The sequence below is a fragment of the Phlebotomus papatasi genome, chromosome 1 (assembly GCF_024763615.1).
Source record: "Phlebotomus papatasi isolate M1 chromosome 1, Ppap_2.1, whole genome shotgun sequence".
Taxonomy (NCBI): domain Eukaryota; kingdom Metazoa; phylum Arthropoda; class Insecta; order Diptera; family Psychodidae; genus Phlebotomus; species Phlebotomus papatasi.
In genome coordinates this window covers 81664166-81678278 of record NC_077222.1, presented here as the reverse complement: position 1 = coordinate 81678278, position 14113 = coordinate 81664166, and the positions used below count along the sequence as shown (strand labels likewise).

The 14113-nt window shown below is 36.8% G+C and overlaps 4 protein-coding genes and 1 long non-coding RNA gene across 7 annotated transcripts in view; 2 read left to right on the top strand and 3 right to left on the bottom strand.

Annotated features, from left to right (window-relative positions):
- The window catches only part of LOC129810351 (neurogenic protein mastermind), a 40936-nt gene extending 39782 nt beyond the window's left edge, over nt 1-1154 (bottom strand). For 2 of the 3 annotated variants that reach the window (XM_055860763.1, XM_055860765.1), the window contains exon 1: nt 969-1154. The gene's annotated coding sequence lies outside the window, so the exon portion shown is untranslated. Of the gene's footprint in view, nt 1-908 lie in introns of all 3 variants that reach the window. The other variant, XM_055860764.1, reaches the window with a different exon arrangement.
- Nucleotides 1155-1231: 77 nt separating this feature from the next.
- Nucleotides 1232-6011, bottom strand: LOC129810349 (multivesicular body subunit 12B). Its single transcript, XM_055860761.1, has 3 exons — nt 5424-6011; nt 4385-4735; nt 1232-1851 (listed from the first exon to the last, which is right to left on the bottom strand). Exons 1-3 carry the CDS (start codon nt 5531-5533, stop codon nt 1437-1439), a joined length of 876 nt encoding a protein of 291 aa, XP_055716736.1. The 5' UTR covers nt 5534-6011; the 3' UTR covers nt 1232-1436.
- LOC129810350 (high mobility group protein 20A) lies at nt 5996-6950 on the top strand. Its single transcript, XM_055860762.1, has one exon. The coding sequence runs from the start codon at nt 6078-6080 to the stop codon at nt 6915-6917; it is 840 nt and encodes a 279-aa protein (XP_055716737.1). The 5' UTR covers nt 5996-6077; the 3' UTR covers nt 6918-6950.
- Nucleotides 6951-7651: 701 nt separating this feature from the next.
- Nucleotides 7652-14113, top strand: part of LOC129810348 (uncharacterized) — a 158143-nt gene continuing 151681 nt past the window's right edge. Inside the window, exon 1 of the long non-coding RNA XR_008752726.1 lies at nt 7652-7689. This is a non-coding gene — a long non-coding RNA (uncharacterized LOC129810348). The remainder of the gene's footprint in view (nt 7690-14113) is intronic.
- On the bottom strand, nt 11836-13547 carry LOC129810346 (DNA repair protein XRCC1). The gene is made up of 2 exons (XM_055860758.1): nt 13386-13547; nt 11836-13313 (listed from the first exon to the last, which is right to left on the bottom strand). The coding sequence occupies exons 1-2, from the start codon at nt 13434-13436 to the stop codon at nt 11982-11984; spliced, it is 1383 nt and encodes a 460-aa protein (XP_055716733.1). The 5' UTR covers nt 13437-13547; the 3' UTR covers nt 11836-11981.

Genomic DNA, 14113 nt, shown 5'->3' with positions numbered 1-14113 from the left:
TTTTTGTTGAGGCAGTGGCGAATGGTGAGGTGAGAAGTAGGAGAGACAAAAGAAGGAAAGACACAAGAAGACGAGGGAAGAGGCAAGTAGCATAGAAAAATTACAATAAAATGTTGAAGAGTCAGCAAAATGAAATTCGCACAATTAATTTTTGCACCTCTTTTCTTTAAGCTTTTTGTGCTAATTTTTTTGGGAGAGAGTATCAGGCCAGGGCCTGATGCATGTACAGTCTCATGGGATGGTAGATTGTGGCATCCGGACGTCCGGAAAGGGATACCAATCCCGAGGATTCAATCGCAATTGCACGTTATATAACTTTCTGACGGTTTTCCCGCAGAAATTGACAGCAAAAAGCGTCTGGGAGGCCACAAATGGAGTCAATTCAGGGCAATTGAAGGTGTTCGAGAATGTCCAAGGTGCTCAAAAGCGTGTCGGGAGGTCAATTTTCGCCCCCAAAGAGGAGACTCGCTGATGGCTCAAGGTGCCAGCCAAAAACTGACACTTTGAACGAGCCATTTGCCGAGTTTATTGACCGCAACGGTGCTCATCTCCGACACCCAATTTCCACGGGGCCACTTTCGCAGCCACCATTCCCATCTCCATCATCGGCAGGCACCAGAAACTGCCCTCAAAATCACAATTTTACGCCAGAAAATCTCTCAACAAATCCGCGACGTCGAACATTTCCCATTCGCAAATGAGACTTCAACTTTCTCACCGTCATGTTTGAACCGATTATATTGCCCTGTGACCATTTCCTGTGGCCAAAAACCACCCCAAACCACCATTAGTCCCTCCCATGGGTCCCCCACAACACCCCTATCTCTCCGGGGAGTCCGCAAATGGGTACAATGAGTGATTTTCCGGGGAAAAATGTCTCCTAAAACAAAGGCATTCTGGCGTCTTACACGATGGCATGAGCAACGTGGTGAAAATCTTCACTTTAATCCACTTTCCAATTCACTCACCTCACAATTTTCGCGAGCACTCTTCCACTGTGGTCGGTAGAGACACAATTTACTCGATTTTTGGGGACGGATGGGATTATTTCACTCGATTTTTCACACTTTTTCACCGCGAAGAGGAATTTCTGAGAAAAATGGCGATCGTACAGTAGCGCCACGGTGCGGACAACAATGCTAAAACTTTTGGGCCGGATCGGAAAACCTTTCAATTGTCCACTTGCATGCAACTCTTGCAGGACTTTTCCTTCAAAGCCTTCAAAATTTCATTTTTCGTCATGAAATATTTCACTTTATTTTTCTCATTTTTCTCTAAATATCAATATTTTTTTATATAAATTCCCAGTATATAAATTTAATAGAGACAGTTAAAATGATGGCATAATAACGATTTTGTGACGCTCTAAGCGATTTTAGATTTCAATCCTTAAAAAAGGGGGGCACCAAGGGAGCTAAAAAAAAAAACTTTCAGTCTCAGTGGAAGAATGGGTTGTTCGTGAGCGATATTGCTTTTGTCGTACACAGAATCTGCCTCTCCAGAGTAAAATCATACTCAATGGTACTCGAAATATTGGCAGGCTTGAAAGCTGGCACATGAATTTCATTTTGATTGAGATTGGGATTCATCACAAATGGCACTCCTTCAATTTCAGCATAAGTTGCTCCACCGAGTGTCCCATAGAGGCTATTTGTTGGCGACTGGGGTGTTGTTGGTGGCTTCGGAGCCGGTCTCGATGGTAACTGTGGGCTGGTATTTTCGTAAATGTGCGAAATTGAGAGATTTTCCATTGGCGGCAGGAGTTTCTCCTTGTTCTCCATCGGCGGCAACTGTGGCAGTGGCCGAGACGCTGGGCCTACTTTGTAGCATACCGATAATCCATTTATTTCCCTGCAAGTTTGGATTAATATTAGAAAATTGCTAAAATTCTTATGAAAAGGTATTGATTAGACTTTAGACTGTTCTTGGGATATTCTTTCAGATGTAATACGTTTTCCTCGTTTTGCAAATTTTACTTTTGCAAATTTTCTTTTTAAGTATTCAAAATGATAATTAGTAAAGGATACCAAGTCCATTTAAAAAGTGTTATAGATAGATAATTCATTGAGACATCACAATGTTTTAGTAGTAGAGTTAATGAAGATGCAAGAGTGTGTAGTGTTTTCTTCGGCCACCGCCGTCTTTGGTTGGTGACCAACCTCCAGAGTGAAAACCGTGGAAAACTCTTTCACAGGTTGTATAATATTAATATGAATAAATAAATCATGTGTAGAAAACTCTAACATACATTTTACTCATTTTAATGAGTAGAAAGAATAGGTAAACAAAAGATTCTGCTCTGTCTCTTTACCATTTGTACTCTCTATTAACATCAACATTGTGAGAGAATTGAAAAATGGCTAGCTCTCACTGAGCTGTAAGCCATTAGTGAGTAAAATGGCGTCTACACACTAGTAGAAATTTCTTTAAAAAATGCCTTTTTAAAGAAAATTTCCCCTATTCCTTGTAGGCAGAAACGTCAGATTTTTTTTAAAAAAGGCCATTTTTGACGAAAATTTCTACTAGTATGCAGACACCATAAAAGGCCCAAAAGAAAAAAAATCGCTGAGTCCTGTTGTTGAAAACATAAGACAACTAAGCTTAAATTTATAATTTAGAAACAGACGGTTCCATGAAATCCTTGGAAAAATTGCAAACTAAAATTTATAGGAATTTAAAATCATTCAAGAAAAAAAAACAATAACAAATACGAATTAGCAATCGTGCCAGTAACCGTAGAGAAACAGAAGCAAATAAGTTAATAAATCGAAATATAAGAGATCAAAAAGAAAAGGACATTGAAAACTCATAATAAAAAAAGAAGAAAATCACGAAGATGCCGTTTCAAATTCTGATCGACCATTTCTCACTTGTGAAGCAAATGTTGTCAAAAGTTTTAAAGATATCTGTAAGCTTTTCTAATTTGAATGTTTAAGAACCAAAAAGGCAACTGGTATGCTTTCTTTTTATAAAGGATTACTGGATCTTTCATAAAAAAACATTTTTAATGAACTCCTCCTGAGACCAAGAAGATCTTGAACACAAAGAAACTATCAAAATTCCTTTAATAATGCCAAATATGAACATAAATTTTTCTAGTAGGGCAAAATAGAATCATCTGAAATCATTTCTAAACTGGTATGTTGAGAATGCCTTAGTGTTTTAGATAAGCTAAAGAAAAATAAATACGAAGAGGTACTCTTGAGTGTAAAGCTTGCACTTTAAGGTGGTGTATTTACTTTTTGTCCATATGAAACAGCAATGAAATTTTGAAATTAGGTACCTCTGCGCGATTAGGCGAATCACTCGTAGAGATCGAGTAAGGAACGTAGCCGTTCGTGAAGACCTAATAATCGAGGAGTTGCTCCTTTATGTTGAGAAATCATAACTTCGATGTTATTGCCCAAGACATGCTTACGATTTAGAGCAGAATCACATTGACAATAAAATGCTCGCCGTAGCCTCACCGTATTTCATTAATTTACGCATTTTCATTGCAATTCTTACGCAAATTTTTCATTACCGTATTACTTTATCTCATACTCGGTGGCACTAGGTGAAAATAATGTAAGAAAATTGAAGACACAAAACGAAATGCGATAAACGAACTCACCGTTTATCGCATTTTCGTTTTATTTCTTCAATTTTCTTGAATTATTTTCATCTAGTGCCACCGAGTATGAGATAAGGTAATACGGTAATCGAGAATTTGCGTAAGGATTGCAATGAAAATGCGTAAATTAACGAAATACGGTGAGCATTTTACTGTCAATGTGATTCTGCCCTTAAGCCGAGAGATGGCGTAACGTAATTATAATCAAAATAATGATCATATTACATTTCCATCAGTTTCCGACTAATCTGTCTCTCGGTTTCAGCCCAGAAACGGCTTAGTTGCTGGGAAACTCATTCGAATTAGTCAAATCATTATTTTGATTATAATCACGTACATCCGTATCGGCTTGTCATTTGTGTGTTTAGGACATATGATTATGTTCAACGTGTGATTGAAGAGTGATTTTCCAGAAAATCTGTGCAAGCCATTGTGAGGAAGTGTCGACCTTGGGACAGACCTAGGATCCTTAGGACAAGGTAGCTGAATTAAATTCAGGATCTTGCCTTAGACCGCCTTGGGATTGAACGTAAACGTCTTCTTAAATGGCGGACGATCGACAAGCGTGAGCTGCTAACCTTGATTTCCTGAACTCGCTACCCCAATAGATATAAGCAGTTTAAAATAAAATAAAAGTGATTATAAAGGAATGACACCAAATGAATGAATGAGGAAATCTCAAAATTTCAATTTAGAAATGCCCCCAAACCACACCATTTTACCCTATGTAAGAGTTCATCATAAAATCTTCTGTAATCAAATATTCCTTACCCAGCAATGAGGAATCCACTTGGTGCTTTTTTGCTCTTTGAGCAAATAATAATGTCTGTAACTGCTTTACAAGCATTTTTCCTCTCCACTACTTTAAATACGAGCTGCCTTTTGCGCCACGCTTTCTGGACATTGTCTGTGGTTTGTTTAATATTTGTAAATCCTTCTGGTGTCCTCTCATTTGCTCCAATCACTGAAATTGTCTCCACAACGGTATCTGTACTAGTGTCTTGCTTTGACATACACAAGTACCGTCCCGGATGTTTGCCAAAGAGAGATGTTTCACGCCACAAATCAGCATCACTGTCCTGATCGTAGGTTAAGTGAATCGGTGTAAAATTTTTGGGGCATCTATAAACAAAAGAAATGTGTCACACTCTCTCTTGAATGAGTCATATTTGAAGGCATTGCGCGTGCTACGGGTATGACAACAGTTCGAGATTAGAGACCTAAGAGGTTTCCCACTCAAGTTGAAATATACATATCGTGATAATTTGTAAAATTACACAATTTCATGTAGATTTGTAGATATACAGAAAAATTATCAATCGAGTAGATATATTTTGTTTTTATCTCGTCTTTCACACTACTTTCTCATATCACTATTGGTATAAATTGTTTACGTCTGCTCTTATGTAAGCGATAAGCATTTTTTCAATATTTATAGAAAACGCAAAAAGGCTTATTTCTCTTGGCGAATATCCAAATTTTGGTCTCAAGATCACAAAAACAAAAAGCATAAAGTTTCAGTGGGAAACCTCTCGCGTGTGAAAGATTTTCATTCAGTTTTTTTTTTCATGTGAAACAATTGAGGCAAACAATTGATAAGAATTATCTTAATTGACAAATTTTCTTAGAAATAAAAAAAATGAAATATTTCCTTGAAAAGAATTATTGAATGCACTTTCATGCAAGTTGAATGTCCTGCAGATGGAATTTTTGAAGGGTGATTCATCCCTGATTGAAAAAATGTCCGACACATCCTTAGAATGTCGTAGGACAATCTACAATTTAACCCAAAATATGGAAATTTTCTTACTTTTCGCAATTTTCCACGATAATGAGATTTGTGATGGGGCGATTGTCCGGAAGGAAGTTGAGCACGGTGTTTATCACATTTTTGTTCTTTACAGAATTCGGCGAAATCATGGTTCTCTGTGTTCTTTGTGCGTGAGTCCTCTTGGAAAATCCCACTTCTATGAGCACTAACTTTGAATAAATTAACTTTCCGTTGCCACAGCTGCCTTTTGGGCACTCCCTCGCAATCACTGGACACTCGGACTGATCAAAGTGCTATAGATGCCGAGGGAAGGAGTGGGAGAAAAGACTATTTTAGGAATTTATCACCGGGCCCAGACAGAAATAGACCAAAAAGACAGGGGTTGATTTTTCAGCAGCCAATAACATATCAATTTTCCACTACACGCACCAACAATTTTCACTCAATCTTTTAGTCTCTATCACTTGGGTAGTTTCTCGACAATTTAGAATAGAAAAACAGGGAAGACTTGCTGGATTTCTTGGTTTTTGGAAGCCTTTTTCACACAAAAAAATGTTGGGCTTTGGCTTCTCGGTGTGTCGCCCAGTTTGTCGCTGAAATTGACATTTCAGTTGAGTCGCTCAGTTTGACAGCCGGATGTTTTGATTCCAGCCGGGAAAATACCCAGACAAGATTTTTTGTGACTAAAAAACAATGAATTCGGAAGAAAAGGATCCCCTGGCTATGTCCGAAGAAGAATCTGCAGCAACTGAAACCCCAATCCAAGTAAAAAAGCGCAGAAGGAAGAGGCAAAAGCTCCCGAAAGATGGACCAAAGCCAATAATTACCGGATACGTGCGGTATATGAACGAGAATAGGGAGCTAATCCGGTCTCAATTCCCTGACGTTCCCATAGGAGAGATTACACGGAAATTGGCTCAAGGCTGGGCCAGTCTTACAGATGAACAGAAGAAGCCCTACCTGGATGCAGCTGAATTGGACAAGAACCGATTTAGCCGGGAAATGGAGGAGTATAAACAAAACCAGGCAAAGAAAACCACACCTGGGGAACCCAAGGTGACCCCACCAGTTGAGGAGATAAGAAAATCAATCGAGAAACCTCCCCCAGCGGAGACTTTCGAGCAGAAAAATGGAGATTTCGACATTCCTATTTTTACGGATGAATTTCTGGATCACAATAAATCCGTAGAGACGGAATTGAGAGCCCTGAGGAAGTCCTTCACTGACTACGAACAGCAGAACTCAGTTCTGGAGAAGCATGTGGAGAACATGAGGAATGGCATCAATAAACTCACAAATGAGACGACTGAGATGGCAACAAACAACAAGATCCTCCAGGCCTATCTGGAGAAATTGCGTTCAAAACTTGTGAATGCAATGGGGAGCCTCCCAGCAGCCTCAGGAAGTGATCATAACATCACCATGGACAACATAGATGACTTCCTGCAGGATCTACCATCAGCCCATGGCCAAGCGACTCTCAATAAAGCAAAAGATCTCATCCGGAAACTCGATCTCAACATCCAAGTGTGATCCCTGGTTCAATAAATCTCACAATTTTCTCTAGACAGAGACAATTTTATTCATGAAGCTGGATTTCTCCGGGGATTCAGGATAGATTTTTTACACTAAAATAATCCTCTGCTTGCATCTCCTTTTATTCACTTTTTCTTCGGTTTCAGCGTGAGGAAGAGCACTAGGAGGCCAATTGTCGCATACGTAGCCTTTGCAACCTGCAATTGGAGAGTAATTAAATATTTGTAAGTTTCCCTGGAGCCCCAGAGAGCCTTCTACGTACATTCGCCCTGCCCGTCATTGTGGTGGAGTTGAAATACTTGGATAACCCCGTTAATTTCGCTGCTTCTCCACTGTCTGCACCACCTGCCATTGCTGTGATTTATGTTTTATGCCTACAACTGGAGGAAAATGGGATTTAAAGCTGGAAAATTGGAGAAAATTCAATTTTTCACTACTCTCTCACCTTCAAGATAACCACAAAATTGAGGTTACGCAACTATCCAAGAACGGAACTGCATTAGCATTACCGACATTATCCAAGTCAGTGTGCGACTTCGGTTTGCAAAATAACTGTGATGCGTGCTGAAAGAGAAAAAGAAAAAACAATTATAAAGTGTGTTGTAATTTAAGAAGGCCAAAGGAAACAAATTGAAATAGTGCAGAAAAATGTAAAGTGTGTGAAAAGCAAGGAAAGGTATTGAGTAAGGAAGGAAAAGTGGAGAAAATTGTAAAAGGATCAAGAAAGGAACTACGAATCAACAAGTTTAAAGATGGCGGAGGACCGAGCGTGAGTAAAATTTTTTCCGTTTTTTCCAAGGGGTTAACTCTTTCGCGTCCCACTTTTATTCAGCAGATGAATTCATGTAAAATTGAGTTTTTCCTAATGCTTTATGATCAAATGTAATAGTTCAGTGAGGAAAAAAATTTTCCATTGCGTGAAAACTCGGAAAAACCCCGGGTCATATATGACCCTGTTGTCCTCGAGGGAAGTGTACATACCATTTTCAAAATCTATATCACGGGCTTTTTAAGAAGTTTTTTTGCTTGAAGTTATTATTTTGGCCAAAACAATGGCAAACTGGATTGTTTAGATGAACACTGTACTCCTGGTGTTCAAGGAATCTTCCTGGTAATCCCTTGAACAGTCACTGTCACAATATTTTGAGTAGTATTTGGCAAAAATAAACTTATCCACATATTTATTCACACACAATACAATAGCACAATATGAGACGCTTGCAGAATACTCTAAAATATTGCAAAATATGTTATAATTCATTAGATATAAGATGAAATGTCCAGGAGCAAGACGTCCCACCTACATTTCACAAAGAAAAACAATGTCCCAACTACATTTCGCTATAGCTTTGGGACGAAAACACTGCTACCCTTGGGGACCATAGGGTCATATATGACCCGGATAAATTCTACACGCTTTTCTGGAAAATTGAGAGTAGTTTATTATATCAAAATATGCAATATACAATCTTTGGATATTCTATTTTGTGTTTCTAAAGAATTTTTTGCTGAAAAAAATAAACTAATATAAAAAATTTTGAAAAAGAAAAGTAATTTCACAAAGTTCGAAATTAGTGATTTTTGATCTCAAATATTTTCTTTTCCTGAATATCTGGAGTCTTGAGAAAATTAGCCAAGAATCTTACATCCTTCTATTATGATGTCGTGTACAAACCGATAGATTTCAATTAATGTAAATAGTCAAAAAAAATTGTTTTTTCCCCGGATCATATATGACCCTAATGACGCGAAAGAGTTAACTCCGTTTACTCAAGATCGAAAATTTGTGTTTATATTCGGTTTATTCCATGTGATTCTATTGTGATTCTAGTGATTACGATTCTCTTAATAATTCAATTCGGTATTCCGTGATTCTTAATTATTCCATTCTGTGATTCTGTTTATCCCTCGGTTTATCCCCAATATCTTCGAATTTATCGATTTTCGGATGTTGGTAACATCGATTAATTTAATTTTTTTTTTTTGGGAAAATTAAATTTTTCTTTCTGTCACAGTTCTTGCCTTCCAAAATCCAAACATAAATAAATATATTAGGTCTGAAATACAACTATTTAAGAGAAGAAAGTTTAAAAATTTGAAGATTGATATTCAATGTTGACCTTTATTTAAATATTTTACTGTAAATATCTTCAATTTTTTAGGTTTATCGCAAAAAAATTCAGTGACGGCTATAGGGGGTAGCAAAGAGGCAATTTTGACAGGGCCTCTATCCCAAAGGTGCCCTCATGAACCGTTCTTTTAAGTGTTTTGTATTTGTACGCTTAATTTTATCCTTTTGATCATCTTTAGTACTACATGTTTAAATATTAGAGTTTTTATTCAATATTAAAATTAACTCTAAAAAAATAAAAACATGGAAATATAAAATTTAACATTATTCAAAAACACTACAATCTATTTTAGATTTTCGACTTAGTTCATTTGCACATGAAAAGTTTCTACGGTTTTGAAATGTTTGTTGTTAAACTTTTTTAACGTTTTCAAAAAACTCAAAATCATTTAATTTAAAGAGATAAAAGTCGATAAAATGTACGATAAGCCTTGCGCGAAATCTTAAGATCTTCAAAATAGGATTTTAGAGAACCTGAAAGAAATTTTTGAATAAAAGTAAGAGTTATAATGTCGCCATGGGAGTTGAAGGAAATATCTAGCCAGGCTTCAAAATAATTAAAATGGGGATAGAGTTCAATTTTTAAAAGAAAGTATTTGAGATTAAAAAAACACCATTTTTTCAGTTCACTTTTGAACAACATTTCTGCGATTACAGTAGACTCTCTCTCAATCGGGAATATGGGACGAAATGTCATCCGGTTTAGCGATAGAATTGAGCATCAAACCCTTTGTAAATTCCACAAAAAGCGCTCAATTATAAAGAATCACGATAAAATAGGAAGAACTACAGCGAATTTGAGCGAATTCGCTTCATAATTAAACGTGAAAATTGTTAACAAAATTTGTCGCCCGATTGAAAAAGAGCCGATTGAGTGAGAGTCTACTGTATCTTCAAGGGAAGGTCTCTTTGATGGTTTTAGAAAACTCTCAGCTTACGAAATTCGCCGAAAAATTGAATATAAATTAAATTCTTGATTTTAAACACGTAAATTTTTTTTTCTTTATCGGAATTTCCACCTGTTATTTTTGTTTGTTTTTGAAAATAATTTGATATCATCAAGAGACGACAGAAAGCTCGTCGAAATCTTCTTAAGACAGTTAAGAAAAAAATAGAAAGGTGCTTTTAATTTCTATGCCCTAAAACAAAAAAAGCAACTATTTATTTTTGGAAATCAATTAAATCTGATTATGTGCTGTCGGAACTGCTTAAAATAATCAAAATCGGATTACAACAAGATTTATTCAGATTTTTCAAGCATATAGAGTTTATAAAGTTCAAAAGCATTTTTGGTTTCTAAGAATATCATTTTTGGGATCCTTAGGTTTAAAAAACAATTTTCGGAAAGCTACCCAGATTTATGAAAATGCTTTTGTACCCTCTGTCTAAATCCGACAAAATCGTATAAATCGGCACAGTGTTCCTTGAAAAACAGATCGTAAGTGGTTTCTTTTTATTGATTTTTAGATAAGCTCAAACTCATAATAATTGGATTAATTTTTTTTCAAATTTTTGAGAATTCTCATGTTCATTGCGTCCGAAAAACAATTTCTTTTGGGAATAGTTCTCCAATTTGACTTCCCTCTTGCTAAAATCCTGGCTTCACTCTTGATTCTAAATAGAGCCTCTTATTAATCCTAAATAATGGGCAACTCAATCTGTGTAAAATACTGAACACATGATTAAATATAGCGCCTCACCATTCACGATCCAGAAAGCGCGGATGCAATCGTGGGAGTAGATATATCGCCGGTTGCGGCTACCTCTGTCGTATCTGCCTTTGTTTTGTGTCTACATTCGGAGCAACTACAATACAGACGTCCCCTCTTGCGTAAAATGCTGACACAAAACAAATGCAGATACGACAGAGGTAGCCGCAACCGACGATATGACGCTTTTAAGAATTCGGGATTGTAGCTTTCTGGATTTTGGCTATCGGAATATTAACCGGAACCCGTTGTTTTATTTGAAAACGTGAAAAATGTCAATTTATTAATCTTCTTTAGAAAATAAAAAAAATCCATAGAAATCTGTAACGTGTAACGTATTTGGTGTATCATTATTTATCGCGGAGTTTTAGGAAAGAATAATTCTGTGATTCCATTTGATTCTAGCAATTCCATTTCCATTTAATTTGATTCCAGTGATTCTTGAAGGAATATCACTTCAGATTCTATCAGAATCTTATGAGGGATTCCGTGGATTCTATGCATTCTAACGGAACAATTTGTCGGTATTCCAATGTTGAGTAAACCCCTTGTTTTTTCCCTTTTAATGTTCCGGCAATGTCCTTTTCGATCTTTTTTTTAGCAAGACAGGACATTTCCTAAACAATTTGTAAAAAAAACATACAGTTTCTGTCTGAGTTGATCAATTTATTGAACAATTTGTAGATCAAAAATTTAGGAACTTGCCATCCATTTTTCTCCTTTTGAGGCTTTTTCTTGAATATCCTGAGGAACCTCTAAGCCAAATATCTTCCCGAATCCCGCCATTTGGTATTTAGATCAGAATCAGTATTAGAATTCCTTGAAATCTTAATTATCTCCGGGTTCCCATTCTAATTTGCGGGAGTTTCCGGAGTAGGGCACCCTTTCAACTTATCTCGGAATTTGTAGTAGCAGTAGCCTAGGAAAAAGGACAAGTATGTGACTTTCGCAACGTTGGCTCGTCCATTGAGGGTGCTGCTGTTGAAGTACTTGGACAGTCCCGTGAGAGGAGGCTCCTTTTCCATGTTTTCGACTTAAAATTTGATTCTGAAGAGTAAATTTTGCAAAGTCCGAGTCCCGGAAACAAAGACAATCGATTTTATTTCTCAGCCTACTTTATCGTTAGAATCTTTTAAAATTTTTCAATAAGAATTTGTAAGAATCATCAAGTCACGTTTATTAAACAATTTTGGGAATCAACAAAATTTTAAAATCTTAGAATTAGGACTGTCCTTCATCTTCCTCTTCTGTGGTCTTGTCATAAATGTCCTTTTGGGGAGCCTTTGCGGCCAAAACCCTCTGGATTTCATCGTCGGTGTCCGAATCGGAGTCTACAATGCGATTCCTTGATGAAGTAGCTTGAGATTGAGGTTCACCAGGCGGACGACGTGTTTCGTCATGAACCTCATCTTCACTTTCCGATTCATCTCGATCACCCCGATCCAGGGCATATCTTCGCCAAGGGTAGCGAGTTTTCTTAGCGTAGCAATTTAAAATCCAATCCTTCTGGACAATTTTCCCTAATCCTCGGACTTGATTGTATTTCGGAGTGTTTTTGAAGGCACAGATAAGATGAGTGCAACTGCTATCCCAATCTGGTTTGTACCTGGCACCCATTTCCGTGGCTTTTTGTCTAAGATTGCCCCTTTCCGGATTCTGAATGCCACTTATCGTGTAGATAACACCGCTAAGGAGTTGTGAAAACGGTTGATAGGAAACTCTTTTAGGTGGGCTCTTGACTTCAACTGCTCTTTCAGGCTTTTTAGGTTTGGTTTCTTCATTGGGTTTAGGTTTCTTTGCCACTGACACTCTATCATCTTCATCGGAATCATCAGAATGATTGATTATACGATTTCTCCTTGGAGGTTCAGCCTTTGGCGTTTTAGGAGTCTCTACAGTAGGTTTATCCGGTTTATCATTCTCTGTGGTAGTTTTCTTCGTCAAAAGTTCAGCTGAAGCCTTTCTAATGGCCAAAGCTGGAGATACACTAACTGAACTGGAAGATCCCTGATCTGAATCTTTCGATTGCTTCCATTTGTTGAAAAGTGTTCCTCTGTCATCAGTTTCCGGGGATTCTTCCCGCAAAGCAAATCGACCAAGGGCAGAGGGACTCTTTAACGTATCCAATTTACTCGATTCCTCCTTGACTTCCTCTTCTGGAGAGTAAATCGTGATGAAAGATAGGCCATACTGAGTGTGAGCATTGAATGGTTGTGAACAAACAACTTTGACAAAATCCCACTTTTCCTTAGCCACTTCCTCAACTAGAGATGTTTTGCTGAAGCATCTTACCCTATTGATGTTCTCTAGTGATCTACACTCCACGGGAGTCATGAAGGATGACGTTAAGAGGATTTCCTGGTAGTTTTCCGTACTCATTTCTTGGCCACTTCGAGCAACAAAAACTCCAATAAAACATGAACATTCATTTCCCAAATCAATTCCAGTGATTATTGTGGGTTTATCGAGCTGGAATGTGACATGTTCAGATTCCTGGCCAACTCCTTGAGTCCTCCATTTGAGACTTTTCAACAAATTAGAAGCAGGGAACGCCTGAAATGTTTCACATTAGAGGTTATGTTTGGTACAATTTTCAAAATATCCCGATTTCCTCGGATTACTCACAGGATCCTCACTGCTAAAGCTATATACACTTTTAAGAACAACTTTTGGCATACTTTTCGTGGCTCAATTGCTACAAAATCACAAAAAAAAACACCAATTACACGGAAGAAAAACGGCGCAAAACAGCATGTAATGGAAAACATAAACAAACTTCAAAATGTCAGATGCATTTGCTCGTTTTTCTTTTAAAAAATTCACTGATATAGAATTTAGTTGAAAATATGTTTATAAAAAACATTTACTGCTAATATTATTAACATCAATATTTATACTGTTTTTTTTTTTGAAAATTTTTAACTTTTGATCATTTTTAAAAACATTTTAATTTTAGTTAGATATTCTATTTAAAAAAAAAACAGAGAATAAATACGAATAAACATCAGGATGTCATTTTTTTAAACCTCCAGATTCTTATTTTATTAAAATTATTAAAATAATGACTTCCCAAATTAAAGAAAGACTATGTGGAGAAACTCCATTCAATTCACGAAATAACTAACTGATAAATCGTCAGTTAAATCAGAATTTGCCGTAAGTTCCCCTTCAAAACTTTTGAAGATACGCAATTTTAAATTAGGTTTTTTTCCTAAAAATGTTGAAAATGAATCCTGATTGCAATACTTTAAAATCCAGTTAAAGAAAGTGGTACTAAAAATCTGTAAATTGTTTTAAGATTATTATTATTAATTGTATCGAGATATATTACAAGGCAATTATTTTTACAAATG